The sequence below is a fragment of the Pelophylax lessonae genome (genome assembly GCF_965119305.1).
Source record: "Pelophylax lessonae genome assembly, chromosome: 4".
NCBI classification, from domain to species: domain Eukaryota; kingdom Metazoa; phylum Chordata; class Amphibia; order Anura; family Ranidae; genus Pelophylax; species Pelophylax lessonae.
The window spans coordinates 553648927-553676500 of record NC_138771.1 but is presented as its reverse complement, the minus strand read 5'-3'; the positions used below and the strand labels follow the sequence as shown (position 1 = coordinate 553676500).

Here is a 27574-nt window from a genome sequence, read left to right as displayed (position 1 = left end):
CTTTTCTTCCGAAGAGGGTTTCGGATTTTCACCTCAATGAGGACATTGTCCTGCCTTCGCTATGCGCGAAGCCCAAACATCCGAAGGAGGTGGAACTGCATTCCTTGGATGTTGTTCGGGCGATTAGGGTTTACCTGAAATCGACTGAATCTTTCCGCAAGTCGGATTCCTTGTTTGTCCTTCCTGAGGGACCTCGGAAGGGCATGGCGGCGTCGGCCTCTACCATCGCCAAATGGATCAGACAGACTGTTGAACAGGCCTATGCTTTGAAGGGGAAAGTTCCCCCTGTGCCTGTGAAGGCAAACTCTACCAGATCTCTGAGTACGTCTTGGGCCTGTCGTCATGGGGCTTCTGTGGCCCAGGTGTGTAAGGCGGCGACTTGGTCGACTGTTCACACCTTCACTAAATTCTACAGAGTGGATGTTCAGGCATCGGCAGATGCTTCCTTTGGCCGCAAGGTTCTTAGTGCGGCAGTCCCTTAGAGCTTTTCGTATGGGCTCTTTGGCTGTTTGGGATATCTGTTGTTATCCCTAGGTTATTTGTTTTCCTGGGTTTTTTTGCTTCTGTTGAGCAAGTTTTTTTCTCGTGTTGCCAAGCTGGTTTCCTTCCTTTTGGTAAGGTTTCTTTCTTTGATGTGGAGACGGCGTTGCCTTAGGCGCGGCTGCGTTTCCCACCCCTCATGTTTGCACTGCTTTGGGACGTCCCCATTGTGACGAATATGAAGAGGCGGCGACTGTCGGAGGACGTAAGAGAAAACGGAATTTTTGTAAAATCTTACCTGTAAAATTCCTTTCTCTGAGTCCTCCGACAGTCGCCGCCCCCGCCCCTCTTTGGGGTTTGGTTGTATACTCTACTGCTATTCCACTGAAACTGAAGTATGGATACAGGAAGTAGGAGGGTATAGACTGAGGGGACCACCCCCTGGGGGTGGGTTATGTTAAAAACCTTTATATTAACATATTCTGTTGCCTAGCTGCTCCTTCGGAGCAAAGTCTAATACCCCCTATTGTGACGAATATGAAGAGGCGGCGACTGTCTGAGGACTCGGAGAAAGGAATTTTACAGGTAAGATTTTACAAAAATTCCGTTTTATTCACCACTCATTAATTTCTCACTGAGTCTTTATCCACGCCAGTTTGTGGCACAATGAGATTTAATTTATTTTATATGTTTAATCACATTAAGGTAGCGCCGATACCAATCGTCACTTATCATTTTTCTCACATTCACCCTTGCACCTGAGGGTTGATTGGTGGCAGCTTACACCTTTTTCTCACTTCACATTCTCTCTATATTTAACAGTCCATAGCGCTGGTCAAATTTTCTTTACTATCGAGACATTGTGTTGCCTTCCCTGTGTCCCAGGCCAAAACATTCTAAGGAAATTGTGTTGCATGCCCTGGATGTGGTTTGGGCGATTTGGGTGTATCTGGCGGCTACTGTCTTTTCAAAAGTCAGACTCGTTATTTGTGCTTGCAGATGGGCCTAGAAAAGGACTGTTTGCTTCTTCTGTGACCATTTCTAGATGGATCAGACAGACTGTGGCTCAGGCCTATTCCATCAAGGGTCAGGTTCCTCGTTTCCTTCTCAAGGCACCCTCTACTCGGGCGCTCAGAGCTTCAGGGGCTTTCCGCCATCGGGCGTCAGTGACGCAGGTTTGCAAGGCGGCCACTTGGTCACTGGTTCACACTTTCACAAAATTATATAAAGTGGATGTGTTGGCATCTGCGGATGCTTCTTTTGGCTGCAAGGTTTTTCAGGCTGCTGTTTAGAGGGTTTGTTCCCTCTTTGCTCCTGTTGCCTGGTTGGCTGCGGCTTAGCCTTGGGATTTTTTTTTGCTGTTCCTACTCCTTATATTTGACACTGCTTTGGGACGTCCCACTTGTCAAGAATCCTAAGGAGCTGTGTCCTTCAATGAACGAAAGAGAAAATGGGATTTTTGACTTACCGTCCAATCCATTTCTCTGATTTTTCATTGACAGACACAGCACCTACCACTCTATGGAGTTGTAATACTTCTGACACTGCTTGTAACAAAACTGAGTACCTATAGCAGAGAGGGGGAGGAGTATACCTCCTGGGACTGCCCATAGGCGTAGTCCAGTTCTTTTTCTGCTTACTACTGTAGGGAGCAGTATAACCCACTGGTCAAGAATCCTAAGGAGCTGTGTCCGTCGAGAAATGGATTTTACAGTAAGTCAAAAATCCCATTTTTTTCTCAAAATTCTACAAACTATACCCCATAATGACAATGTGAAAGATGTTTGTTTAAAATCTTTGCAAATTTATTAAAAAAAAAAAAATCCCATGTACATAAGTATTCACAGCCTTTGCTCAATCTTTGTTGAAGCACCTTTGGCACCAATTACAGACTTAAGTCTTTTTGAGTATGATGCTACAAGCTTGGCACACCTATTTTTGGCCAAGTTCTCCCATTCTTCTTTGCAGGACCTCTGAAGGTCAATCAGGCTGGATGTGGAGCGTCCATTTTCAGATCTTTCCAGAGATGTTCAATCTGATTCAAGTCTGGACTCTGGCTGGGCCACTCAAGGACATTCACAGAGTTTTCCTGTAGCCACTCCTTTGTTATCTTAGCTGTGTGCTTAGGGTCATTGTTCTGTTGGAAGATGAACCTTTGCTCCAGTCTGAGGTCCAGCGTGCTCTGGAGCAGGTTTTCATTAAGGGTGTCTCTGTACATTGCTGCATTCATCTTTCCCTACATCCTGACTAGTCTTTACAGGCCCTTCTGCTGAAAAACATCCCCACAGCATGATGCTGCCACCACCATGCTTCATTGTAGGGATGGTATTGGTCAGTTGATGAGCAGTACCTGGTTTCCTCCAGATATGACACTTGCAATTCAGGCCGGCTGCCATGTGCCTTTTACTGAGGAGTGGCTTCATTCTGGCCACTCTACATTACAGGCCTGATTGGTGAAGTGCTGCAGAGATGGTTGTTCTTCTGGAAGGTTCTCCTCTATCCACAGAGAAAAGCTGAAGCTCTGTCAGAGTGGCCCTCAGGTTCCTGGTCACCTCTTTGACTAAGGCCCTTCTCCCCCGATCACTCGGTTTGACTGGGCTGCCCGCTCTAGAAAGAGTCCTGGTGGTTCCAAACTTCTTCCATTTATGGATAATGGGGACCACTGTGGCCATCGGGACCTTCAATGCTGCAGAAATGTTTCTGTACCCTTCCCCAACTTTGATACAATCCCGTCTTGGAGGTCTACAGACAATAACTTGAACTTCATGGCTTGGTTTGTGCTCTGACATGCACTGTTAACTGTGGAACCTTATATAGACAGGTGTGTGTTTTTCCAAATCATGTCCAATCAACTGAATTTACCACAGATGGACTCTAATCAAGTTGTAGAAACATCTCAAGGATGATTCGTGGAAACAGGATGCACCTGAGCTCAATTTTGAGTGTCATAGCAAAGGCTGTGAATACTTATGCAAGTGTGATTTTTAAGTTTTTTAATTTAAGATTGCAAACACACTTGTTTAACGTTGTCATTATGGGGGATTGTTTGTAGAATTTTGAGGAAAATAAGGATATTAATCCATTTTGGAATAAGGCTGTAACATAATATATTGTGGAAAATGTGAAGTGCTGTAAATACTTTCCGGATGCACAGTACTTACACACATTCCTTGCATGTCAAAATATAGAGAAACAGTGTCAGTCTTAAATAAAGCTTTATTATGCAGTAAAGAGCAGTTCTTAAACTCCAGTCAGTGACTTTGCCTAAACTGAAATATTGTCATCAGTATGCTGCAGGCAAGGGGACACATTTCCTCACTCTCCTCTCCCCCAGTGATAATAGTGCAACATTGTAACTTTGTAGCAAGGTAAGAGAATGGGCCAAGTTGTTATCTCTGAGCCAGCATCTCATTCCAGGAGTAGATGCCGACCCTGTATGATGCCTGAACAAAGATGGTACTGGCCTAGGGAGAAAAGCAGATAAAGGGATTGTCAAGGGACGAACTAGGGTTCCTGTGAAGTAATAAATACATTTAATTGTTAAAAATTGGCATGCATACAATACTGTATGTTTGATGTTAAGTTCCCATTAGGTGCTTCAGTCCACAGGCATCTCCCAAAAACTGATATATCTATATAACTGATATATTTATTAGTGTATTTGGTTGCAGGAAAGAAAATTGCTTGATTCCCCCATCAACACGGTCATTGTTGAAAGGGAATCCCTCCTGCCTAGCCATTGTATTCTCCCGGGGGGGGGGGGGGGGGGGAGAAGACGTCCCTGCCGGGAGAAGACAGTGATTATTGCTAGCCGCTGTACAAGCCGCTGGAGATAATGGCCTGTAAAATCTGGCAGGCTGGTTGTACCCAAGTTGATTGATCGATTAACTTGGTACATTCAGCCTGCCCATACATGGTTTGAATCTCGGCCAGTTTTTGCTGAATCAGCTGAGATTCGAACCGTCTATGGCCAGCCTTAGATATTACACCTACTAAGAAAAGCATTGAGGAATCCATCAATATATGTTGTTGAAATGGTCACTTTCCATTAAAGTATAACTAAAGGCAAAACTTTTGTTTGTTTTGGATAGGGTGGAGAAAAATAAGAACACCTGCCAGTCTTTGTATTGTTTGTACCCTGGTTAGGAGATTCACCCTCTCTATTAAGCCCCGTACACACGTACCGATCGTCGGCCGAACGATCGGCCGTCTTTTGTCCAAGGTCTGTCGTGTCTGTTGAAAACTGCAAAAGACTGCACACGAATATTGTCGGCCAACAACAGCCGATTGCAGAAGTGATGTCATGTGATGGTTAATTTTCCGTGTCTTTTTTATTTTCTGAGCATGCCCAGTCTTGCAAATCTGCTGTCTGTCGGCCGAATTCTGTACTGACTGGCGAACAATCAGCCGTTCTGGTGTCGGCAAACAAAAATTTTAATGCTTGCACGACAGATTCTGTTCGGCCAAAAGTGCGCTGTTGGAAGCATCATACTAACAATCCGAAAATCGGCAGATCGGTCGTCTGCCGAATCTTTTCGGCCGACAATCTGCACGTGTGTACGAGGCATTAGTCCTATTTATCATTGAAAGTGAAAGTAAAAGAAAATCCCAAATTTTAGGGTGTCCCCAAAGTAGTAGGGGGGAAATCTTCCAATGGGGACATTAGTTCTGGTGACCTGGGGGTCCCCAAGGAATTCCCTTAATTTCAAGGGTTTTCCCTCTTACTTCCTGTTTGGCTCTGGGACAGGAAGTGAAGTAAAATCTCTGCTGTGGGGCATGGATGGCGGAAAGAAATCTGACAGGGGTTATAACCTTTTCTCACTCTATCCAAAATGACAAAAAAAGGTTTGGCCCATAGTTCTACTTTTACCTGTGCAAGCATTTGGTCTCTTGTAAAAACTGGAGAAAGTTGGTGAAGCCCTTATCAAACAATCTGTTTTGGTAACTGTTATTTGGATGCTATGGGAGGCATTTTTTTCTTTACTTCCCTAGTTTTGTTGTGGGGAGGGAGGGAAGGTGCCATTAACCAATTTGTGTCATTGCTTCCAGGTAAGGGGTCACCACGTTGCAAAACTTGACCCCCTCGGAATTAGCTCTGTTAATTTTGATGACGCTCCAGTAATTGTCGGTCCTCCGAATGTCGGTGAGGATTCCTGTACTAAATTTGTAACTTTGTTTTTCTTCTCTGCTTTCCCTCCTTTTTTTTCTCCTTTTTTGTTTCTGTATTTATTTTACGTGGTGCCACTGTATTCCCTCTGCCCTCTGGTTCTTCCATCATCTGATTTCTTTTACTCCATTCTTTCCCAACCTACCTGTCTTCTTACTGTTACCTGTCCCTGCTCTGCCTTCTTTTCCTCCCCCTTCCACAACCCTCCTCTGGCACCTCTCCTCTATATAGATCCGTGGGCACCATGTTGCCCAGCTTGACCCACTTGGCATTCTGGATGCGGATCTGGACTCCTGTGTGCCAGCTGATATTATCACGTCCTCAGACAAACTCGGTGAGGGCCAATAGCTCTGCTAGAATGGTCACTGCTTTTGCGCTTCTCTCTCATCCCCACTATGTATGTCTACCCCTGCTCAACAGAATTGTAGGTGCAGAGTTTACAACTAACAGCTGACTTCCTCCAGGGCAGAAAATATACACATCTAGTAATTCATCTTATGCTGCTGCTTTTAAAGCAAGTGCGAGTAGCACTACCAGAAACTGCTACACTTGATTTATTTTTATAAGTGAGCGCTTTGTACATAAGTGGATTAAGGCAAATCCATTTTCTATATATTTAGTACTTATTGGTAGGTGTCACAATATATAAAAAATACACCTTATTGAACAATTGACAAGGGACATATACTGTACAGTATATCTATATACAGCACAATTGAGATCTGGCCTGATAAAGGTGCAAAGATTTAAATTTAAAAACATCAACTTTTATTTCTAATCAATAATGTGTATAAAAATTATTCAAAAACCTGATAAAAAGATTAGTATCCCAATATAGTAAGGCCACCCTATACAGTATATTGTATTTTATCTGAAAACATTTATTCATTTAAATTCGGAAGAATAAGATCTTTTGTTCCATATCTGCACATCGGTAGATGACAAGTTTATACATCAGAGTTCTGGATATTTTTCAAAACGAGAGAAATCAGTCAACTTTGAAAACATCTCTTCACTGACCGAAAATGATATTGGAATTGAAAAGGAGTCCTGTATATCCATGCCACAAAACTGTGTCAACTGTATCCATATAAGATGAGTATTGTGCTTCATTGTTCCATAAATTATTTGAAGTTCATAAGTCAAAGTAGTATCTCCACGTAAAGGACTTTATCCACAAATGTTAGGTATCTACGTTGACAACTCTTTGATGAACTTTGTTCGTGTAAGTTTAGTCCTTGCTGCAACCTGTACACATACATATATGCGGCTTCACTGAAGTGAACCTTCTGTAGAGAGGCCACATATATGCATGTGTTTGTACTGGGACCATGCTGCATGTGCTAACGACTGGGAACCGGGAATCCCAGTTCCCAATTACCTGATCGCTGTGATAGCTTCTGATTGGCTATCACAGTGGTCAGTTACTGTGCAGCCTACCCCTGTTTTTTTTTTTTACCTCTGAATGGACAGAAAGATCTTTCTCTCTTTGCTAGGGGAGAAAAAAGTAAATAAACGAAAAGTGTGCGTAAAAGAAAAAAATAATAATATTAAAAAAAATAAAGAATAAATAGCTAGATAAGTGCCGGTTTACATTTCTGCTATACGGGAACGCTGCGAATATACAGCGTGTTCCCGCATCACATCCGCACCTCTGGCAGTTTACACTGCCATATGTGATACGCTGGGGGTGTCAATTAAAAGTTAACGATCACAGACACGAATTCCATGCGATCTCTGTGATCGCAGAAATGTGAACCGGCACTCAAGGTTTGATCTAGATCAGGATTAGAGTTTGGGTCAAAGGTCAGCATCAGTATATTTAAAGTAGATTATTATTTTTTTTTTTTTATATTAGTTTTAGGTTGGATAAAAAAAAAAAGGTAAAATGTGCACTATTGTTTCTGAGCTCTACTACATGTGCAAATAACATACACACACATTGTATCACTGCGATCACCAGGAGCGGGAGAATTTATTTTAGTTAGGTCAGAACCACACAGATCCGCTGCTCTTTGGCTCCAGCGCAGTGTACCCGCTATTTTCCTGCAAGTTAGCTGTGCTTTCCCATCAAATTCTATTCGGTCCCATGGTTTTGGTGTGCTTTCAGGAAGCACACCAAAACTAAAGGACATAATAAAGCTCTAAATGAAAAGGGCAGCGAACTGGCTCAAAAAAGCATGGGTATACTGCGCTGCACCCAAGCTGCGGCCAAAGCAGTGTGAAAGCGCCCTTATGGTAACAGCAATAAATGTACAGCCAAATTTAATAAATAAATATATATATATATATATATTTTTTTTTTTTTTTACTTATTTTGGCCCAGTTTTTCTTTGATAATAATAGTAAAAAAAAACAGGAGATATTCCTTACCATATGCCACGAAATAAAAGTCAATTTTCTCCTGGTAAAAAAAAAAAAAAACAAGGTATGATACACAAATTAGTTGCGATGATATGTAAAAGTTTACTAAAGCCAGCCATGCATTGTTTGAAATTCAGCAGATTCAGGAGGGACTGGCCAATTTTTGATCCTTGTAGGGGCTCCCTGGTTGTACACAAGTGAATCTATCAATCGATTTGTGTTCTACCAGCCTGTTAATTTTTTCCTGAACGATTAGTGCCACCGGCTATAGCTGGCAGCACTAATCATTGTATTCTGGCAGCCGGGAAGGCTCCCTGCTGGCAGAACACAATAGCACTGCGGAAGCGATTAACCTATCAACACTGACTGTTGTTGGAGGAGTCAAGCAGTTTTGCGGTGGAAGGAAAGAAATTTGCATAATCTATGACCTGCCTTACACATTTCAAAGTTGCAAAATTGTGTTCAGGCGTTAGGATTTGTTTTACCCTCTGTCATGAAGGGGTTAACTACCAAAAGGTATACACTGGTCTATATGGACAAGTCTATAACTATATTATCGCAGGCCATTTAAATAGGTGTGCTAGGTTTTGTAAATTCATAACATTTGTGGACAATAGTCCTTTTTGTGGAAGTAACTACTTTGACTTGTGAACTATGAATAATTTGTGGAACATTTATAGTTTTTAAGGGCTTTTAGAGCCGGTTCACACTGAGGCGACACGACTTCGGGGGGAGACCTGTGAAGTCGCGTGCACCGCGACTTCGGCGCGACTTGCAGGGACTTCACATAATGGAAGTTTATGCAAGTCTCTCCGAGGTCGCCCCAAAGTAGTACAGGACCCTTTTTCTAAGTCGGAGAGACTTGTGTCGCTCCTATTAGAACGGGTCCTGTACTACTCAATGGACCGCGACTTGTCATGCTGACAAGTCGCCTGACAAGTCGCGGCAGTGTGAATGTGCTCTTATTCCATTCCAGTAATATTTTCAGGCAGTGAAGACATCTTTTGAAAGTTGACTAACATTTCTATTTTTGAGAATACCTAGAACTGTGTTATAACTTGTCCCATCCATGGGCAGATATGAAATAAAAGATCTCATAATTCTTCTTAATTTGAATGAAGAGACGTTTTTTTTCAGATAAAATACAATATATGGCCTCATGATTTGACAACATTCATCCTTTTCTCTGACGTTTAGGGTTTTGAATGATTTTATATATGTTTTTTTTTTTTTTTTATTTACTTTGCAACCTTAGTAGCCAAGATCTCAGATGTGCTGTATACTGCTATATACACAAACAGTTTGTGTACAGATCATATGTGCTTGAGCAGGTTGCATGTTTTTTTTTTTTTTTTTTAAGACCCCATTTACATTTTGGAAAAAAATAGGTATATAAAGCACCGTACTAGTTTTTTTTTTTTTTTTTTTCACTTAATCATGTACAGGCTATCAGGCTATTGAGGGTTCCCAGGTTACAACTAGAATTGTTCATATTTTGATGGTTGCCACATACATGGACATTATGCAGTATATATCTCAAACCCCTACATAAAAATTTGAGCATTACTCTTGACATAGCAATGCTTCAGGGGTCTGTACAGAAATCTGAACAAGACAGATCATTTTTCTGTCCTGGTTACAAGGTCATATATGTCAGGAAGAGTGGGGTTTTGACATTTGTTCACCCAGTATATTTTCTGTCCTATAGAAACCAAAAGCTGTTAGTTGGGCTCTATGTGTAGATTGGACAGTAGCGGTTACTAGGCTGCAAAGCTCACACTGCTCTCACGCCAAAACTGCTAACTTAGACTAGTGCACTGAGTAACCACCACTAACCACAAATGGGCATGTTGAGGGTGTGTGCTGGAAACAGACCAGGTGCTTGATTGTCTGCTTTGGGAGTAGAGCATGTGGTGTGTGGGCATGAGGGCCAATTTGTGTTGATCTGTCTCAATTTTGAATAATCTGTGATTTAACCTTCCGAAGTTTTCAGGATTTGGTAAGAGCACGATCAATGTTTACTTTTGATTTGTAATTTTTAGAAATCTAGAAATCCCTGATTTCCAGTTGTATTTGCATACTTCAAAAAAGACTTGATTTAATCTACCAGTATAATCATGTAAAATCAATTTTAGACTTGATTCTTCTTGACCAGGTAACTTGTTTGTTGCAAGGCTGCCCTACTCCAGTTCTGGAGGCCACAATCAATAGTTTTTAGACAGGTGCACAAATCTTATTTTGTATACTAAAATCTTAATTAGTTTGTATCAAATTATTAAAATGTGTTCAGTGCATGGCGCTTTATGACTGAGTTGTGCAGCAATTATCTGTAGTGTTCATTTTGGGCTGGTTTCAAAGGGTGGAGTGGAAGATGGATGTTATTGCATGTTGTGTGTGTTCATATCCTGCAATTGAGCAAGTTATAGTGGACTGCAGTGACCTGCAGCTCCTTACTTACATTCAAGATAACTATTTCTCTCCCAATGAATCATTTTCCTCTGGTAGTTTTAACATATTGTTGTCCTTAGCAGTCATCCCACCCCCACAGACCAAAAGATCGTCCTACAAACCTGTGTAAACTGCAGGTATCCCGTTATAGGTGTATGATTACTTTAGACAACTCGAAAGTTTTAGTTAGTTTATTATAAATACAGTTCTCCTGTATATCATTAGAGTTTGACTGCCTTGAGGGAATCAAAAGAATACAATTTGAGCATAATTACCACAGATCGGCTCTCATGTTTTATTGGGTTCTTCTTATGAGATACATTTGTAAACCATTTTTTTCTCTTTCGTTCATTGACTGATACAGCTCCATATCTTCTTTGACCCTTGGGTTATGCTGCTCCCCATAAAAGTAGGACGCCAGGCGGAAACAAGTTTGACTACGTCTATAGGGCAGTCCTAGGGGGTACTTCCACTTCCTGCTAAAGGACTTCCGTTTTTTTTCTGCCTAGTCAGGGGTAAGGACCTAGTTCCTTCCTGAGATATCTGGTCCTGGCATTTTTTCCTTTTTAAAAAGCGTTTTATTATTTTCTGTTGCTGTGAGAACTACGATCAACTTCTGGACTGGGCGACGCACTAGATATCCTAGATCCCTATGGTCTTCTCAGTCTGGGCAGCAAGCGTGACCCAAATTTAGCTCTGTGCTAGGTTGGCCACGGCATAGCCCCACTGGACGGGGGCTGGCCAGCGAGTGAAACACCTCGCAAGGACGCATAGCTCTGGTCACGACACTGGTCACAACCTGAGTTACAGCGTACCTCTGGCCCGCAACACCTCCATTCCAAGATGGTGCAGCGGACTGCGCGGAGTGGTGCCTGCTTGGTTCCCAGGTGTGGTGAGTAGTGCCCCCCCTCTCTTCTGGGGAATGGTTGGGGTGTGGACGTTGGGCCCTTCCCTTGGGTTGGTAGGCCCCCTATGTGCCCTTCCTTCGCACATAGTACACCCCCACCGTCCTCTCACTAGAGGGGTCCCTCTGCACAGATTTGGTCCGGGTACAAGATTGAGTTTCGGTCTTTGCCTTCAGCAAGGTTTTTTCCTTCCAACTTGCGCCTGTCCCCGGATCGGCTGCAGGGCCTTTATGGGGCAGTGCAGGATCTGCTATCACAGGGAGTAATTGTGCCGGTTGCAGTGTTGGAATGTTTTCAAGGATTTTATTCCAATCTGTTTTCTGTTCCCAGGAAGTAAGGCAAGTTCCATCCAATCTTGGACCTCAAGGCCCTGAATCGCTTTGTGCGTGTTCAGAAATTCCGAATGGAATCCATACGCACAGTGGTGCCATCCCTTCATCAAGGCCATTTTCTGGCTTCTATCGATATCAAGGATGCCTTACTTTATACCCAATATATGTTGAGCACCAGCGTTTTCTTTGCTTTGCCGTGGTGGAGGAGCATTATCAATTTGTGGCGTTACCCTTTGGTCTCGCCTCAGCTCCTCGTGTGTTCACAAATGTTTTGGCCCTGGTGTTCGCTTTGCTCAAGCAGAGTGGGATCACGGTACTGGAGTACCTGGACAATATTCTTCTGCGAGCAGAGTCTCAGATTGTCTTAAAAGACAATCTGGACATCACTGTGTGAACTCTGCAAGGGTTTGGCTGGAAACAGAATTTTCAGAAATCCGCTCTGACTCCATCCAAAAAACTGGACTCCCTGGGCCTGATTTTGGATTCAGCCTCAGCCAGGGTGTTTCTTCCAGGGGCGAAACTGCTGAAGTTGCAACATGCGATTTGGCTCCTGTTGTCAACAGTCGGTCGCCTCTCCGGACTTATATGCAGGTGCTGGGCTTTGAGGCGGTTCTGTTTGCTCACTTCCATACCAGGCCTCTGCAAAGGGAGATTATTGCGAACTGGGACATGATTCCTCCATCTCTGGACAATCTGATCCTGTTGAGTCGGGGTGCGAGGGGGATCCTTGATTTGGTGGCTCCGTTCCCCGGTGCTTCCACAGGGGAAGTCCTTCCTCCCCCTGTACTGGACAGTGGTTTCCATGGACGCCAGCCTGTCCGGGTGGGGAGGTGTCTTGGGCACAGATTCGGCTCAAGGGGTTTAGACTCGGGAGGAGTCCAGTCTGACGATCAATATCCTGGTGATTCGGGCGATAAGGGTTTGCTTGTCTCGGTGGTCGGATCGTCTGCAGGGGTGCCCGGTAAGGATTAAATCGGACAATACCACGGCTGTGGCATTTGTCATTTATCAAGGGGGCACCAAAAGGGCCTTAGCGGCCAGAGAAGTAGCCGGTATTCTAAGGTGGGCAGAACAAATCGTTCCAGCCCTTGCTGCTGTGCACATTCCAGGGGTGGAAAATTGGCAGGCGGACTACCTCCGTCGGCAGGAGCTGGAGCCGGACGAATGGTCACTTCACTTGGAGCAGTTTCTTCAACTGTGTCTCCGGTGGGGGACTCCCAATGGTGACCTGTTGGCCTCTCGTCTCAACCGGAAGCTTCAGAGATTTATGGCAAGATCTCGGGATCCTTTGGCTGAGGCCGCCAACGCTCTGGTGGCCCTTGGGGTTGGTATCGTCTGATTTACGCTTTTCCTTCACTATAGCTTCTGCCGAGACATCTGCACAGAATCGCGGCAGAAGAGATTTCAGTCATTCTGGTGGCTCCAGACTGGCCTCACCGGTCTTGGTACGCAGGCCTCATAAGGCTGGTAACCGATGCTCTTTGGAGACTCCCTCTCAGAGAAGATCTTTTGTCTCAAGGGCCAATCCTCCATCCTGCTTTACGGTCACTGGATTTAACGGCCTGGCTATTAAAAGCCCGGTACTGAAGGAACGAGGGTTGTCGGATTCAGTGATTCTTACACTGTTAAAAGCTAGAAAATCTACTTCTTGGAAGATTTATCATTGACTTTGGAGGGCGTACATTTCTTGGTGTGAGTCTCCGGGGGTTTCTCCCCGTCCTTTTTCGGTGTCCCATCTGCTGGAGTTTCTACAACAGGGTTTAGATCAGCGTTTGGCTCTGGGCACCACCATGGGCCAGATTTTCGCCTTGGCAATCTTTTTTTGTTCCATTGGCTGCAAATTCTTTAGTTCACACTTTCGTCCAGGGTGAATTTCCTCTGCTTACTCTGTCACAGAAGGTAGCCTTCTTGATGGCTATTACTTCTGCACGCAGGCTGCGTTGTCCTGTCGGTCACCTTACCTGGTGGTTCACAGGGACAAAGTGGTGCTACGTCCCTGTCAGTCGTTCCTTTCTAAGGTTGGTTTCCATTTGAATGAAGAAGTGTTGCCTTCCTTGTGCCCTAAACATCCTAAAGAAATTATTTACATTCACTGGATGTGGTTTGAGCAATCGGGGTGTACCTGGTGGCGACTTAGTCAACTCAGAAATCGATTCCTTGTTTGTCCTTACGGATGGATCTCATAAGGGGCAGGCCGCATCTGCTGCGACCATTTCCAGATGGATCAGGCAGACAGTGGTGCAGGCCTATTCCATCAGGGGGTCAGGTTCCTCCTTTCCCTGTTATGGCGCATTCTACAAGGGCGCTTATTGCCTCCTGGGCCTTCCGTCATCAGGCGTCAGTGGTCCAGGTATGCAAGGCGGCCACATGGTTGTCTGTGCATACATTTACAAAGTTTTGTAAGGTGGATGTACTCGCTTCTGCGGATGCTGCGTTCGGCTGCAAAGTTTTACAGGCTTCTGTTGCAAAGGCTCCTGCCACTTGAGGGTGTATTTTTTTTCTGGTCGATGTTTAGCCCTTTTGGGAATTATGTGTATTGCTGTGTTTCCCACCCCTCATGTTGACACGGCTTTAGGACGTCCCAAGGGTCAAAGAAGATATGGAGCTGTGTCAGTCAATGAACGAAAGAGAAAACTGGATTTTTGTCTTACCGTAAAATCCCTTTTCTCTGATGTTCATCGGTGGACAGAGCACCCACCCCTCTGCTGAGTCGGGTTATGTATTCTTCTAACACTGCTTGTTACAAAACAGAAGTCCTATAGCAGGAAGTGGGAGTATACCCCCTAGGACTGCCCTATAGGTGTAGTAAAAAATTGTTTCCACCTAGTGTCCTACTCCTATGAAGAGCAGCATAACACCAGGGTCAAAGAAGATATGGAGCTGTGTCCGTCAATGAACATCAGAGAAACGATTTTACGGTAAGACAAAAATCCAGTTTTTTGCTACATTTGTAAAACATTTTTTGGTTAACTACATTTTTTTTCCCCTCTGACAATTTTTAAAAACAAAGCTTAACTAACCAGAATAGTGCGATACCAACACTTTTAAAAATGAATTTCTTTACAGCCTATTTCCTTCATATACTGTAATTATGAGTAATGCTGCTACAAAAGTATACTCTGGTCTACTCTGGTCTACGGTTATTGTTTTGTCTGTGTAGTAAAGAAGATTCTTGTACAGCTAGGTATGAAGCAGCAATTAGTTATCGGCAATAAAAAAAAAATGGGTCTCTGTTCACTTGTTCTGTATGTTTATGAATAGGCTCAATCTACAGTCAAAGAAGGTGTAGCAATTGGGAACTTTTTATTTATAAAAAAAAATCTTGCTTTTTATGGGCATATAATAAGTTCTATATTTTACGCTCAGAACTTCTGACTTTTTTAAAACAAAGACTTCAAAAGTCAGCACACTCTGAACTGATATTAATATGTTTGGATTCATTGGGCAGAGGCGCCTGATTAGGTCTGCCGAGTCTGTGGCCACAACCTGGCTCAAAGTCAATTTTTCAGTTGTCTTTTGTCAAAGTAGCTGGGAGGAGATATACTGACCGAACAGTGACTGTATTCAATCAGAAGTTTATCAATATGTGTGTTGTGTGAGAGTGCCTAATTTTTTTTCCCATGCGCCTTTAAGGTAGAAATGTCATAAGCTAAAATCCAAACACATAGTGTACTGCAGAACTATGTGTTTCAGAGGTGATTTCAATGCAGTGTGCATATTGCAGGAGGGATCTTGTGGCTGCTTGCAAGAAGCTATTATGTGCTTGAGTGCTTTTTCTTCCCTCCAGATTATGTTGCAGACATGGTTTTGCAGCTTGTATGACCCCCTGTTTCTGCTGTTCAGATTTAATATTTAAAGATTCCTCTCTGTTTTCCCTATGCTGCGCCCTTCTTCCTTTTTAACCTTAACTCTGTTGTGCTGCGTCCCCTATTCCCACCCTACACCGACCTACCAGCATTCCTGGATCGGCTTCGAGTGCTCACTGTGGGAGGTATGGAAAATGTCCTTCTTAACTGCCCCCTCCCTGCCTTCCCCTTCCCTTAAACCCTGTCCACCCCAGGCACATGTCTATGTTTAGTTCCCTTCAGGTAGAATGGGTGTAAGTGCTCTGTGAATGGTTTAAACCAGTAGGTGTGTGTGTGTGTGTGTGTGTGTGTGTATGTATGTGTGTGTATATATATATATATATATATATATATATATATATATATGTGTATATATAGAAAAAATTAACTGGACTATGCTAGATTTGCTGCTTTCTCAACCTGTCCTGCAGTTTATTTAAGGTGTACTTGTTGATCACAATTTGCCCCTCAGCTAGTGAATGGTACAAAAGTAATTTACACTGCTGTGCAACGGTCTTAGGCAGGTGTGAAATAAATGCTGTAAATAAGGAACGCTTTCAGAAATAGAAGTGTTAATAGTTTACAGTTATCAATTCACAAACAGTAAAGTAAACGAACAAAAGAAAAATCCAAATCAATGTTTGGTGTGACCACCTTTTGCCTTCAAAACAGCATCAATTCTTCTAGGTACACATGCCCAACGTTTTTGAAAGAACTGGGCAGGTAAGTTGCTCCAATTATCTTGGAGAATTAATCGCAGATCTTCTGTGGATGTAGGCTGCCTCAAAAATCCCTCTGTCTTTTCATGTAATACCAGACAGATTCCATTATGTTGAGATCAGGGCTCTGTGGGGGCCAAACCAGCCAGCCAGCCACCCACCACAGGGTGCCAGACAGCCAGCCACCCACCCACAGGCCCTGTACCAGCCATCCACCACAGGGTGCCAGCCAGCCATCCACCACAGGGTGCCAGCCATCCATCCACCACAGGGTGCCAGCCAGCCGCCCACCACAGGGTGCCAGCCAGCCGCCCACCACAGGGTGCCAGCCAGCCAGCCGCCCACCACAGGGTGCCAGCCAGCCAGCCGCCCACCACAGGGTGCCAGCCAGCCAGCCGCCCACCACAGGGTGCCAGCCAGCCAGTCACCACAGGGTGCCAGACAGCCAGCCAGCCACCACAGGGTTCCAGCCAGCCAGCCACCACAGGGTGCCACCCAGCCACCACAGGGTGCCAGCCAGCCACCCAGCCACCACAGGGTGCCAGACAGCCAGCCACCACAGGGTGCCAGCCACCACAGGGTGCCAGACAGCCAGCCAGCCACCCACTACAAGGTGCCAGCCATTAAGCATTAAACAAAAATTAACATGTTCAGTACCAGATTTGTGTCAAAAATTGTCTTATTTTTCAAAACTTTACTCCCTAAGAGAAAAAGTCCCATAGGTTACCACAGTCCAATATTGAAACTTGAAAATCTCTCTCCAAGGAAGATGCAAAGAGTTTAGTGTTAAGCATAAATGTAATCTGCACCTTGATAGTAAATATCCTACAAATAAGTGAATCACCCAGGTGCACCTCCACCATATGATATAGCTGCTTTCCAGAGGGAGTGCACTCTAAATTATAAGAGTCATCAACACAGTGTGTTAGGATATCCATTAACCACTTCCCGCAAACCGACGTACCTGTATGTCGGCTTGAAGAAGTGGTTGTACCCGGGGCCATCTTACCGAATTGGCACGCTGGGCAGTTGCCCGGGGCCCCACTTTCCCGGGGGGGCCCACCTGCCCAGCGACCCAGCCCCAGCCAAGCATTAGTCCCAATTCCCATGTGCATCCCACCACCGAACTTAGCAGCTGGAAAGCGCCTGTCTGCCCTGTGCTGCTGTCAGGCCACTTGGGCCGTGGAGGGGGAGCCCACAACTGCAGGAATGTCTGTCCGCCTCCATGGGAACAGGCACACACAGGACAGTCGAGTCTGACTCCATGTGTGTGTTCACCGAACCCAGCGCAGAACTTGGAAGCTGTCATTAGCCTGGCACTGCTGTACCAATAAATATCGCCTTATCGATTATTTGCATTTTTATTCTCGTGGGTGATTGTGTAGGCAGGGCCCCAGTGCACTGCATTGCCCGGGGGCCTTTAATGCTCTTAAGATGGCACTGGCTGTACCGGGGTGATGCCTGCAGCTAGAGGCATCACCCCAGTACCATTTTTTTTAGAGCCAGCGGTCGGCTTTCTGGAGATAACTGCCGCTCGGCCGTTATCCCAGCGAGGAGGAGGGACGTCCACCGGCTGGTTGGAGTCCCGAACAAAGCCAGATTCAGCTTCGATCAGGTCCCCGATCATGTAACCCAGAAACGATATCACGTCACTTCCGCTTTACTTGGCTGCCAATGGCGCCGATTTAAAAAGAAATGACAGTATTCAAAAATGCAGATTTTGGCACTTTGAAGTGCAGTGGAGGGGTCTGGGGTCCCTCCATAAAAAGTACCTGTCACTGCTCATTACTTTCACAAGGGATGTTTACATTCCTCGTAACAGGAATAAAAGTGATCAGATTTTTTTAAACATTTTTTTAAAACAGTGTTAAAAATAAAATAAATAGAAAAATTTTCTTTTTTAAAATGCCCCAGCCCCACGTGAGCTCGTGCACCAAAGAAAACGCATACGTAAATCGCGCCCACAAATGAAAACAGTGTTCAAATCACACGTGAGGCATCGCCGCAATCGCCAGAGCGAGAGCAATAATTGTAGCACAAGACCTCCTCTGTAACTCTAAACTGGTAACCGTTAAAAATTTTTAAACGATGTTATGGCGATTTTATAAGTACTGTAGACTGTTGCCATTCCACGAGTGTGCGCAGTTTTAAATGGTAACATGTTGGGTATCTATTTACTCTGCGTGAGATCATGTTTCACAATATACAAAAAAAATTTGGCAAATTTTACTGTTTAGTTTTTTTAAAATTCAGTAAAGTGTATTTTTTCCCCAAAAAAATTGCGTTTGAAAGACCGCTGTGCAAATACCGCGTGACAAAAACAATTGAAATCAAGTCTTTGCTAAAAAATATATATATATGTTTGGGGGTTCTAAGTCATTTTCTGGCAAAAAATACTGATTTTAACTTTTAAACAACATATGTCAGAAATAGGCTTGATTAAGAGCCGGTTCACGCAGGCGCGACCCGACTTGCGGGGGCGACCTGTGAAGTCGCGGTGCGCAGTTCGCACCTCGACCTCGGAGCTGCCGGCACAGACTTCATATCATTGAAGTCAATGCAGGTCGCTCCCGGTCGCCCCAAAGAAGCTCAGGACCCTTTTTCTAAGTCGGAGCGACTTGTGTCGCTCCTATTAGAACGGGTCCTGTGCTACTCTATGGCAGGCGACTTATCAGGCGACCAGGACGCCTGACAAGTCGCCCCAGTGTGAACGGGGTCTAAGGCAGGAATCATCTCGTTTTCAGCATAACGGGAGACCACAGCATCTTTCTTTTTGTGTCAATAGGAACACTAAGGTAGGGAAAATAGTTCACTGGCAGATCATGCATGAAAGATGAATCAAAGAAACTCCCATAGTGTAAAACTGTACAAAATTTATTAAAGATAAAAGATGCCAACTACTCAAAGGCTTAAAAAAAAACGAGCATATATGCAATATGTATCCGTCCCGGGAATCAAGCCGACAGCCTCGTGGGATCGGCAGCTGTTGTGGTGACATCACGAGTATGTACTCTGCCCTGGAGCAGGCTGAAAATGGGTAAGTATGCAGATTTTTCTTGCGCAGGTTATTCAGAATAGGTGTTAGGAGGGGGAGGTAGCATTTTTTTGTATCTTTTAATATTAAGATTTCAGTTAACAATAAAAACATTTATAGTAGCTAAATCGAGTACAAAAATAGTAACATAAATGAAGGAAGGAGCATTTTTAAGAGCTATTAAAGTGGAATTCCAGGCAGATGAATGCTTTCCTGTAACAGATGCCCAGTCTTGTATGCGCTCAGAGTATATATGAAATAATTCCATGAGACAAATCTTCCCATGACCAAGTATAATAGTTTCACTGTACAAGTTTCCGTGTACACAGGCATGAAGATCTTGACACTATACCTGTCTATTGTTGACAGCTAACCAAAGTGCGGTAGAAAGTTGTCAAGATGGATGTACCATGCTCTGGCAACTTGACACTTATGTATGTGGAGCCTACCAAATAACTTCTTCAGATGGTTTTCTTGGTGATCCCACTTGCAACTTGTTAGCTGCCAAAGCTATCCATTGGTATAAGACAAATTAAAAAAAAAGCAATTTCAGATGCCTCAGAATAATCTCGTGCAAAGTAATTGAATGTCAATTTCAATATTTATATGTGCATCTGGAGGAATTCTTTGACGTTTCTATCTTTCCATCTAAACATAATCAGGCAGTTACTGCCTTATGAATGATCTTTTTTGCAAGTAATCCACCACAACTCTAGTGAGTGCTGTCTTATGTCTGTAGATAGCCTTACTGAATACATTCTTTCCTTATCCAGATAAGGAGTAGCACAGCCCTAATTATAGCTCTTATTCATACATTTATTGCACAGTTGTTGGCATTCTGCACTTAACATATTTCAAAGGTTGCATTTGCGATGTGTTATCCTTACACAGTTTCATAAAGTTCTACATAGAAGAGATTATTATTGTGCACAATATTTGAACATATTAATGATCAAGCTTACCATATGATGCTATAGATGAGCTCTAATCTTATAAAGACTGTAATTTGTACAGATTAACTGATACACATGAAAGATTGGCTGCAAATCATCAAATGGGGTTCCTTGGTGTGCTATATGTATAAAGCAGACCTATACTGTACTTTATGGCACCATATATAAAATCGGGTATCATGCATGGTCTAGAAAATGAAGACACAATACCGTAACTTCCAAGCCAACCACAGGTTACATAACAATGGAGCTATGTTAGCATATAAATGCAAGTTGAAGAACTTCAGCAATCTATTACAAGCATTTAACAAGCTTCAAGCAACCCATAGTCTGGTGGTGCTAAATAAAGATCTTTGTTGTAAAAAAATAAATTAATAATAATAATCCGGTTTATACATACCTGCTCTGTGCAATGGAATTGCAGAGTGGCCCCAAACTTCCTCTTCTCGGGTCCCTCGCCAGTGCTTGTGGCTCTTCCTCTCTTGCTCCTGAGCCTTGCTGCTGCCTCAACAAAGCCTGCACGACCAGGCAGCGAGAGGAGAGAGCCTCTGCAGACAGGCATTGCACTGGATCGACGGAAGGCTCAGGTAATGGGAGGGGGTTGAGGGGGGATTCTACTACCTAAACCTTTTTTACCTTAATGCAAGGAATGCATTAAGGTAAAAAAATGTTAAACTTTCTAACCAATTTAAATGCTTTGTAAATAAATGCATGCTAAAACATTGTTGCCAGAGACTTCAAAGTTAAGATTAAACTGCCCATGTATTCTTTTAGGGATTTCCCATTTTTAGTGATGAAGTATAAAACATGTACACACACCCTTTTGTTGCTGGCCTGCTTCACACCATCACTGTTTAGCTGTTCAGTTGTGCTTCCTTGCAGCTCCAAAGCTTCCACTGCTCTGAGTTACCTAGGTTTTTTTTTTTTTTTTATTCTTTCCACATTACTTCTCAAAATAATATGTTAAAAGCCTATGTTCATTTTATACAAAAGCTGGGAAGTTTAGATTCTACATTGAGAGTCTTAAATTAAAATTTCATGGGGGTCCAGTCAGTAAAATTTTCTTTTGGAGGTCTGAATTTCATGTTTGTGGTATAACACATCACAGCCCCCCTTTACGTCACAATTTCCCCTGTACATCAGTGTCTTCAGCCTACCTTTCACATCACAATCTCCTCTTTACATCAGCTCCCTCTCCTTCACATCATAGCCTCTTTTTTACATTAGTGTCCACAGCTCCTCTTCACATCACAACCCCCCTTAACATTACAGTCTGGTCAACGCCCCCGTTACATCAGTGTCCACATTCCCTTTTTAAGTGCCAGTTCTCACCTAAATAGCAGGAACGCAGTTCACATTTCTGCGTAACTCAGTGGCGTGCAATTTTCAGCCCGTTCGGTGAAGTTACCGGCACATGCGCTTTGAAGGCCTGGCATACACTGCCAGACCTTCAGAGCTTGTGCATAAACGGCAGCTCCCGTACACGTGTACGGGAGTGACGTCATCGTGCCCGCTGCCACTCAGGTAGCTGGAGGATGCAAACCCAGAAGGAAGACCTGGGGAAGATGTCAGCCCTCTCAGCGGTGACAGCCCAGCGCTGGAGGGCTTTGTTCGAAGGTCTTTCTAAATGCATACTAGCACATTATGAGATTGCCTTGCAGGGTATTGTTTTTGTTTTTTTTCTTTTAATGGCGGTTTACTACCACTTTAAGTACAAAAATGTGTACACTTAGCATGTTTGTAGTTTGCATGGTGACCTAAATTTCTTTGAAACAGTAAAAATCTACTTTGCATTCATTTTATGTAACATGCAAATTTGTGTTCACGATTTTCTCTACTCCATACTGTAGTAATTGAAAGAGGTTAAGGCAAGAGAGGAGAAATGTTCTGTCAGGTATAGCTGGCTAAAACACTCTTAATCAGTGATCAATCGGCTCTTCAGTGCTGCTGCAAATTAATTGCTTGAAATTCATGTAAGCAGAATAATTTGAAGTGTTAAGAGATGGATGAGATGTTCATGCATCCCATTGATTAAAACTCTCTTGTGTAAACAGCGTTATTGGAAACAGCCTTACAGAACAAGACATCACTGTGGTGAATAACCCAGCCCTTGCAGCAGTCAAAACGAACACATGGGCTAAGGCGTTGGCTTGCATCTTTTGAAGAAACCAGCTTGAATGACAAGCTGCTGGTTCAGCACACCTAAATGAAATACTTTTTTCTACAGTGGTGGGAACCGTCTCTACTGATGGCAATGGTCTTTTGACATCTTTGCATAGACACCAGAAGAGGGGTTTTCTTCAAAGAAACACTAAAGTAAAGCAGAAGTTGGAACTAGCGGTCATACCTGTGACAATGATCCAACCAACCGTTTATTTTTTTAGACAGTGTTGATTCAAATGCTACTGTTTTTCTTGTTATCCATCTAATGGTAGATGTGCATAGAGGCTGTTGTAAGCTTCCTCTCCTGTGACAGCTTGCAAGCAATCCCTAGATAGCAGCTGTGAAAACTCAGACCAGTAAATACGATTTTTGAAAGTTAAAACTTCAGTTTCTCTTTCGTTCATTGATGGACACAGCTCCTCATCTTCATGACTGTATGGGTTATACTGCCCCCTACAGGAGTAGGACACTAGGCAGACAAAAACTTGCCTATGCTTATGGGGCAGTCCCAGGGGGTATACTTTCACACTCTGCTATAGGTTTTCTGCTATAGGTTTTCAGTTTTTTTTTCTGCCTGGTCAGGAGTTAAGGACCTAGTTCCTTGCTGGGATCTCCGGTCCTTGCAATGTTTTCTTTTTAAATGGAATTTTTTTTCCTCTTTTTATTATTTTGCTCCTGTGTGATCTACAATCAAGTGTCTGACTGGGCGACAAATGGGATAATCTAGATCCTTAGGGTCCCCCCAGTCGGACCAGCGAGTGCGTGCAGACTGCAGCTCCGCGCTAGGTCGGCGGTGACATAGCCCCTCTGGACGGGGGCTGGCCTTTGAGTTAAGCATCTCACGAGGGCACATATTGAACTGGCTTCAGCCTGAGTCGCAGCGTTTTCCCCTGTCCAACAGCACCCACATTACGATGGAGCGGTGGTCTGTCCGAAGTGGTGCCCACCCCATTCCTGGTGCGATAAGTAGCTGTCCGCCGGCAACTAAATGATGGGTGGGGGCGCTTGCCAAGGCCCCCTTCCTGTTGGGATCATTTTTGTGCTGCTGGGGTCCCCCCTGGGGCCCCCGGGAGCCGCGTGGTGCCACCATTTTTTTTCTTGTAGCGTTTTATGCTACAGATTGGCCAAGTTTGTGTAGCCTCGGAGGCCATTTTCTAGTGGTTTCCTATTGAAAATAGCAGCCGCCATGTTTTTCGAGCCGGATGGGCGGTGATTCGACAGTGGGAGCCTCTTCTCGGCCTCTAGTGCTAAACCCTGGATATTTCCCTTGCTAATTGCCACATGGTGTGCAGTTAGTTCGGTGCTGTGAGAACCTGACCAGTGATGGTCAGTTCTTTTGTGGGGTTTTCTCTCCCTCTCTCGGTTATTGCAGCGGTAGTGCTATGTGCTGGGCCTTGTGGTGCCACAGCAGGGTGGGGTGTCCCTTACAATGTTCTACATCTTTTTTGTGTTCCCCTCTCCACTCTATGGAGTCCCTGGAGCATATTTAACCACCTGATCCCCTCTCAGAGGCTGTCGGACTCTCCTGGTCCAAGCAACTGACTGCACTGACGGCAGAGAGTCCTTGGTGTCCAAGGTAGATTTGGTCCTGGGCAAACGGGCTAGCAAATGCGTCCTCCGCCTTCACCTGTTTCCTCTGTCTCATCAGATCCAGAATCTAAATTGGCCGCCGTGGATGTGAGTTACCCTTCAGGGTCTGCGTCCACTCAGCCCGCGTGCTCAGATAGTGAAGATTATTCCTCTGCTCCTCTAGCCGCACATGAAAAGCGCTAGTGGATGCATTGAAAGTGCGGGAAACTTTAAAGATGGAGGATGCGACTAACGCAGCATCGGAGGCACGGGTCACCTTTGGCACCCATTGGTCCTCCGCAGCGGCAACGTTTTTCCCCTTTCCTGCCACCCTTGAAATTTTTGTCACTATACAGTGGGGGTGCCCGAAACGCACCTTTGCAATCCCTAAGCATTTTTCAATGTGGTACCCCTATGAGGATTCCTTCCTTAAAAAATAAACGGTTCCTCCTGTAGTGGACTCTGCAGGTTCCAGGTTGAATAAAGTTATCGTAATCCCGGTTGAAGAGTCCCCAGGCTTTACATATCTGGCTGATAGGTGGTCAGAGGCCTTAACCCGCCATATGTTCACTGTGGCCAGTTCGGCACTTGTAGACCGGTATTTACTGTTGCGCTGGTGTCGCAGGCTATGACAGAGTGGGCAAAAGTTCTACACTGTGACCTGGAGGGGGAACAGCACCCCCTGCCTTTGCGGAGCTGCAGGATCAGTTGGTCCAAGGGCTACAGTTTGTCTGTGTATGCCGCTCCCTTGATTTCTAGACTATCTGTCTCAGCAGTGGTCCTGTGGCATATTATCTGGCTAAAATGCTGGTCTGCGGACCAAGCTTCTAAGAAGGCCTTATCCAATCTTCCTTTTGTGGGGGATCGCCTGTTTGGATTTTTCTTGGATGACATCATCAAAGGCCTCACAGGGGGAAAGAGTACTCTTCTTCCCCAGGCTTCCAAGGGTAAGGAGTCCCTTCGCAGACGGGGGCCTTTCTTTCCTGCTCACAAAAAGCCTTTTTCGTCCCTCAGGATCTCAAGACAAGGGATCTAAGCCCTTCAGGGCCTCCGCCGGGGGTTCTAAGAGGTCTTGGTCTGGCAAGCCCCAATCAGGTTTCCAGACCTGTGGACAAGACTTCCTCCGCATGAAGGGAAGCCCTCACCCGTATCTGGGGTGGGGGGACATCATCGCTGGTTTCCGGATCCGTGGACTTCCCTGATCTAGGACAAGTGGGCCCACTAAGTCATTTGCTCTGGCTACAAGATCAAGTTTCGACTGTACCCTCAGGAAAGGTTCTTCCGGGGACAAGTGCATGTTGGAAGGGATTGCCTAGGGAATCCGCTATGGGGCAGTGCAAGACTTGTTACTTCAAGGGGTGATTGTTGCGGTTTCCGACATCGGAACGTTTTCAAGGTTTTTACTCAAACCTGTTTACAGTTCCCAGGAAGGAAGGCAAGGTGCATCCCATTCTGGACCTCAAGGCACTAAACTGCTTTTTGCCGGTACTGAAGTTCCGAATGGAATCCATTCGAACGGTAGTGGCGTCCCTACATCAGGGGGATTTCCTTGCCTCTATCCACATCAAGGACGCCTACCTTCACATCCCAATATGTGCCGCCAACCAGTGCTTCCTCCATTTGGGCGAGGAGCATTATCAGTTTGTGGCGTTACCCTTTGGTCTCACCTCCGCTCTTTGGGTAGTCACAAAAGTATTGGACCCGGTGCTAGCATCAGCGGAGGATAGCGGTACTGGGGTTTTTGGACGATCTGCTTTTGCAAGCAGAGTCTTCGACTGCTCTGTTGGACAACTTGGAGATTACTCTGAAGGAGTTTGGTTGGATTCTGAATCTTCAGAAGTCGGCTCTGGTTTCATCCATAAGTCGGGAATATCTAGGTCTGAAACTGGACAAACTTCAGAAATTGCAGGAGGCAATTCAGCTTCTGCTGTCCAGCAGACAGTCCTCTCTTCGGACTTGCATGCGGGTGCTGGGCCTGATGGTTTCTACATTTTGAGGCGGTTCCGTTTGCACAGTTCCACACGAGCGCTCTGCAAAAGGAGATTCTGGTGAAATGGAACAAAGATCCTCAAGTCTCTAGACAATGTGATCCTGTTGAGCCAGGGTATGAAGGTTTTGGTGCCTTCGTTCTTCGGGCCCTTTGTCAGGGAAAATCATTTCTTCCCCTGTACTGGACGGTCATCACCACGGACACCAGTCTGTCCGGGTGGGGAGGCGTCCTCGTCAGAGTGTGCTCAGGGGGTCTGGACTTTGAAAGAGTTCAATGTATTAGAGCTCAGAGCGATCAGACTTTGTCTGGATCATTGGACAAGTCGTCTCCAGGGGTGTCCGGTATGGATTCAATCAGACAATTCCATGGCTGTGGTCTATCTCAAATCACCAAGGGGGCACAAGAAGTGTCCTGGCAGCTCAGGAAGTAGCCGGCATTCTAAGGTGGGCAGAACGGATCGTTCCAGCCCTCTCTGGTGTACACATTCCAGGGGTGCAAAATTGGCTGGCGGATTACCTCAGTCGACAGGGATTGGACCAGGGGGAATGGTCGCTTCATCGGAAGGTGTTTCATCAGTTGTGTCTCTGGTGGTGGGTCTCTCGCCTCAACTGGAAAGTGCAGAGGTTTGTGGAACTGTCTAAGGATCCTCTAGCCGATGCCACAGATGCATTAGTGGCTCCCTGGAGTTAGTATTGTCTGATCTTTCCTCCTCTCAAGCTATACCAGCCGCTAGCAATAATCGCAAGTAAAATCTGGCAGGCTGGTTGTACCCAGTTTGATAGATTGATCAGTTTGGTCCAGTCAGCCTGCCCACACACGTTTTGAATCTCAGCCAGTTCCTGCTGAACTGGCTGAGATTCAAACCATTTATGGGCAGCATTAGGCATTCCTAAAGAACCAATGATTATGTAAGCAAGTAGAAATAAAACATCAGTATTACACCTAAAATGTAAAATATATTATGGAAATAAGCAAATTTGTGACTGTTTACCCTGTAAATCTAAAATATGAGCAGATGTTTGTAGAGTAGCATGAAAGCAATTTACAGATAAACATATGTTCAGTAATTTCAGAAAATATATTTGAGCTCAAACTGTGAATTGTGAGTTCATCTGTTTCACATACGTAGCCTACCGTAATTGCTGTTTAGGTATTCTATCTGAGGGCATTATAGCACTTGGGGTTATGCTCTTTCATGAGTGGGTGGATAGGCTGTAGATTCCAGAAGCTATCTAAATACTTTGCATAGGTGTAATGTTGCTGTATCTAAAGTCTTGGCTTGCTACTCTTATCTTATGCATTACAACTACACCCTTAAAACCCAAACTTGCACAGTAGACGTTGAAGTAGACATTCACAGTGAAAATGGCTCCAGCATGTATCCGGACCAAGTTGCAGCAGTTTAAGTGCCATGACTTCCTGGCTTCTGGTATTTGTCCAGCCTTCTTCAAAGTGGCTTAAGTGTCATGTTGTTTGTTTTTTATGTTCAGGTTTTGCGTGTGTATGAGTGGTACTTTTATTTATGATACTGAGTTATTTGTACTGCTCTGGGTCCTATTTTAATTGATAAACTGTTGTACGGGGGGGAAAAATGTATTTTCAGGT

At 44.5% G+C, this 27574-nt stretch overlaps 1 protein-coding gene across 3 annotated transcripts in view; it reads left to right on the top strand.

Moving 5' to 3' along the window:
- OGDH (oxoglutarate dehydrogenase) overlaps positions 1-27574 on the top strand; it is a 163437-nt gene that overhangs the window by 68623 nt on the left and 67240 nt on the right. Inside the window, exons 4-5 of one of the 3 annotated variants that reach the window (XM_082253290.1) lie at positions 5530-5595; positions 5879-5981. In XM_082253290.1, coding sequence (XP_082109416.1) covers positions 5530-5595; positions 5879-5981 — 169 coding nt within the window. Of the gene's footprint in view, positions 1-5529; positions 5624-5878; positions 5982-27574 lie in introns of all 3 variants that reach the window. The other 2 variants (XM_082253289.1, XM_082253288.1) reach the window with 2 other exon arrangements.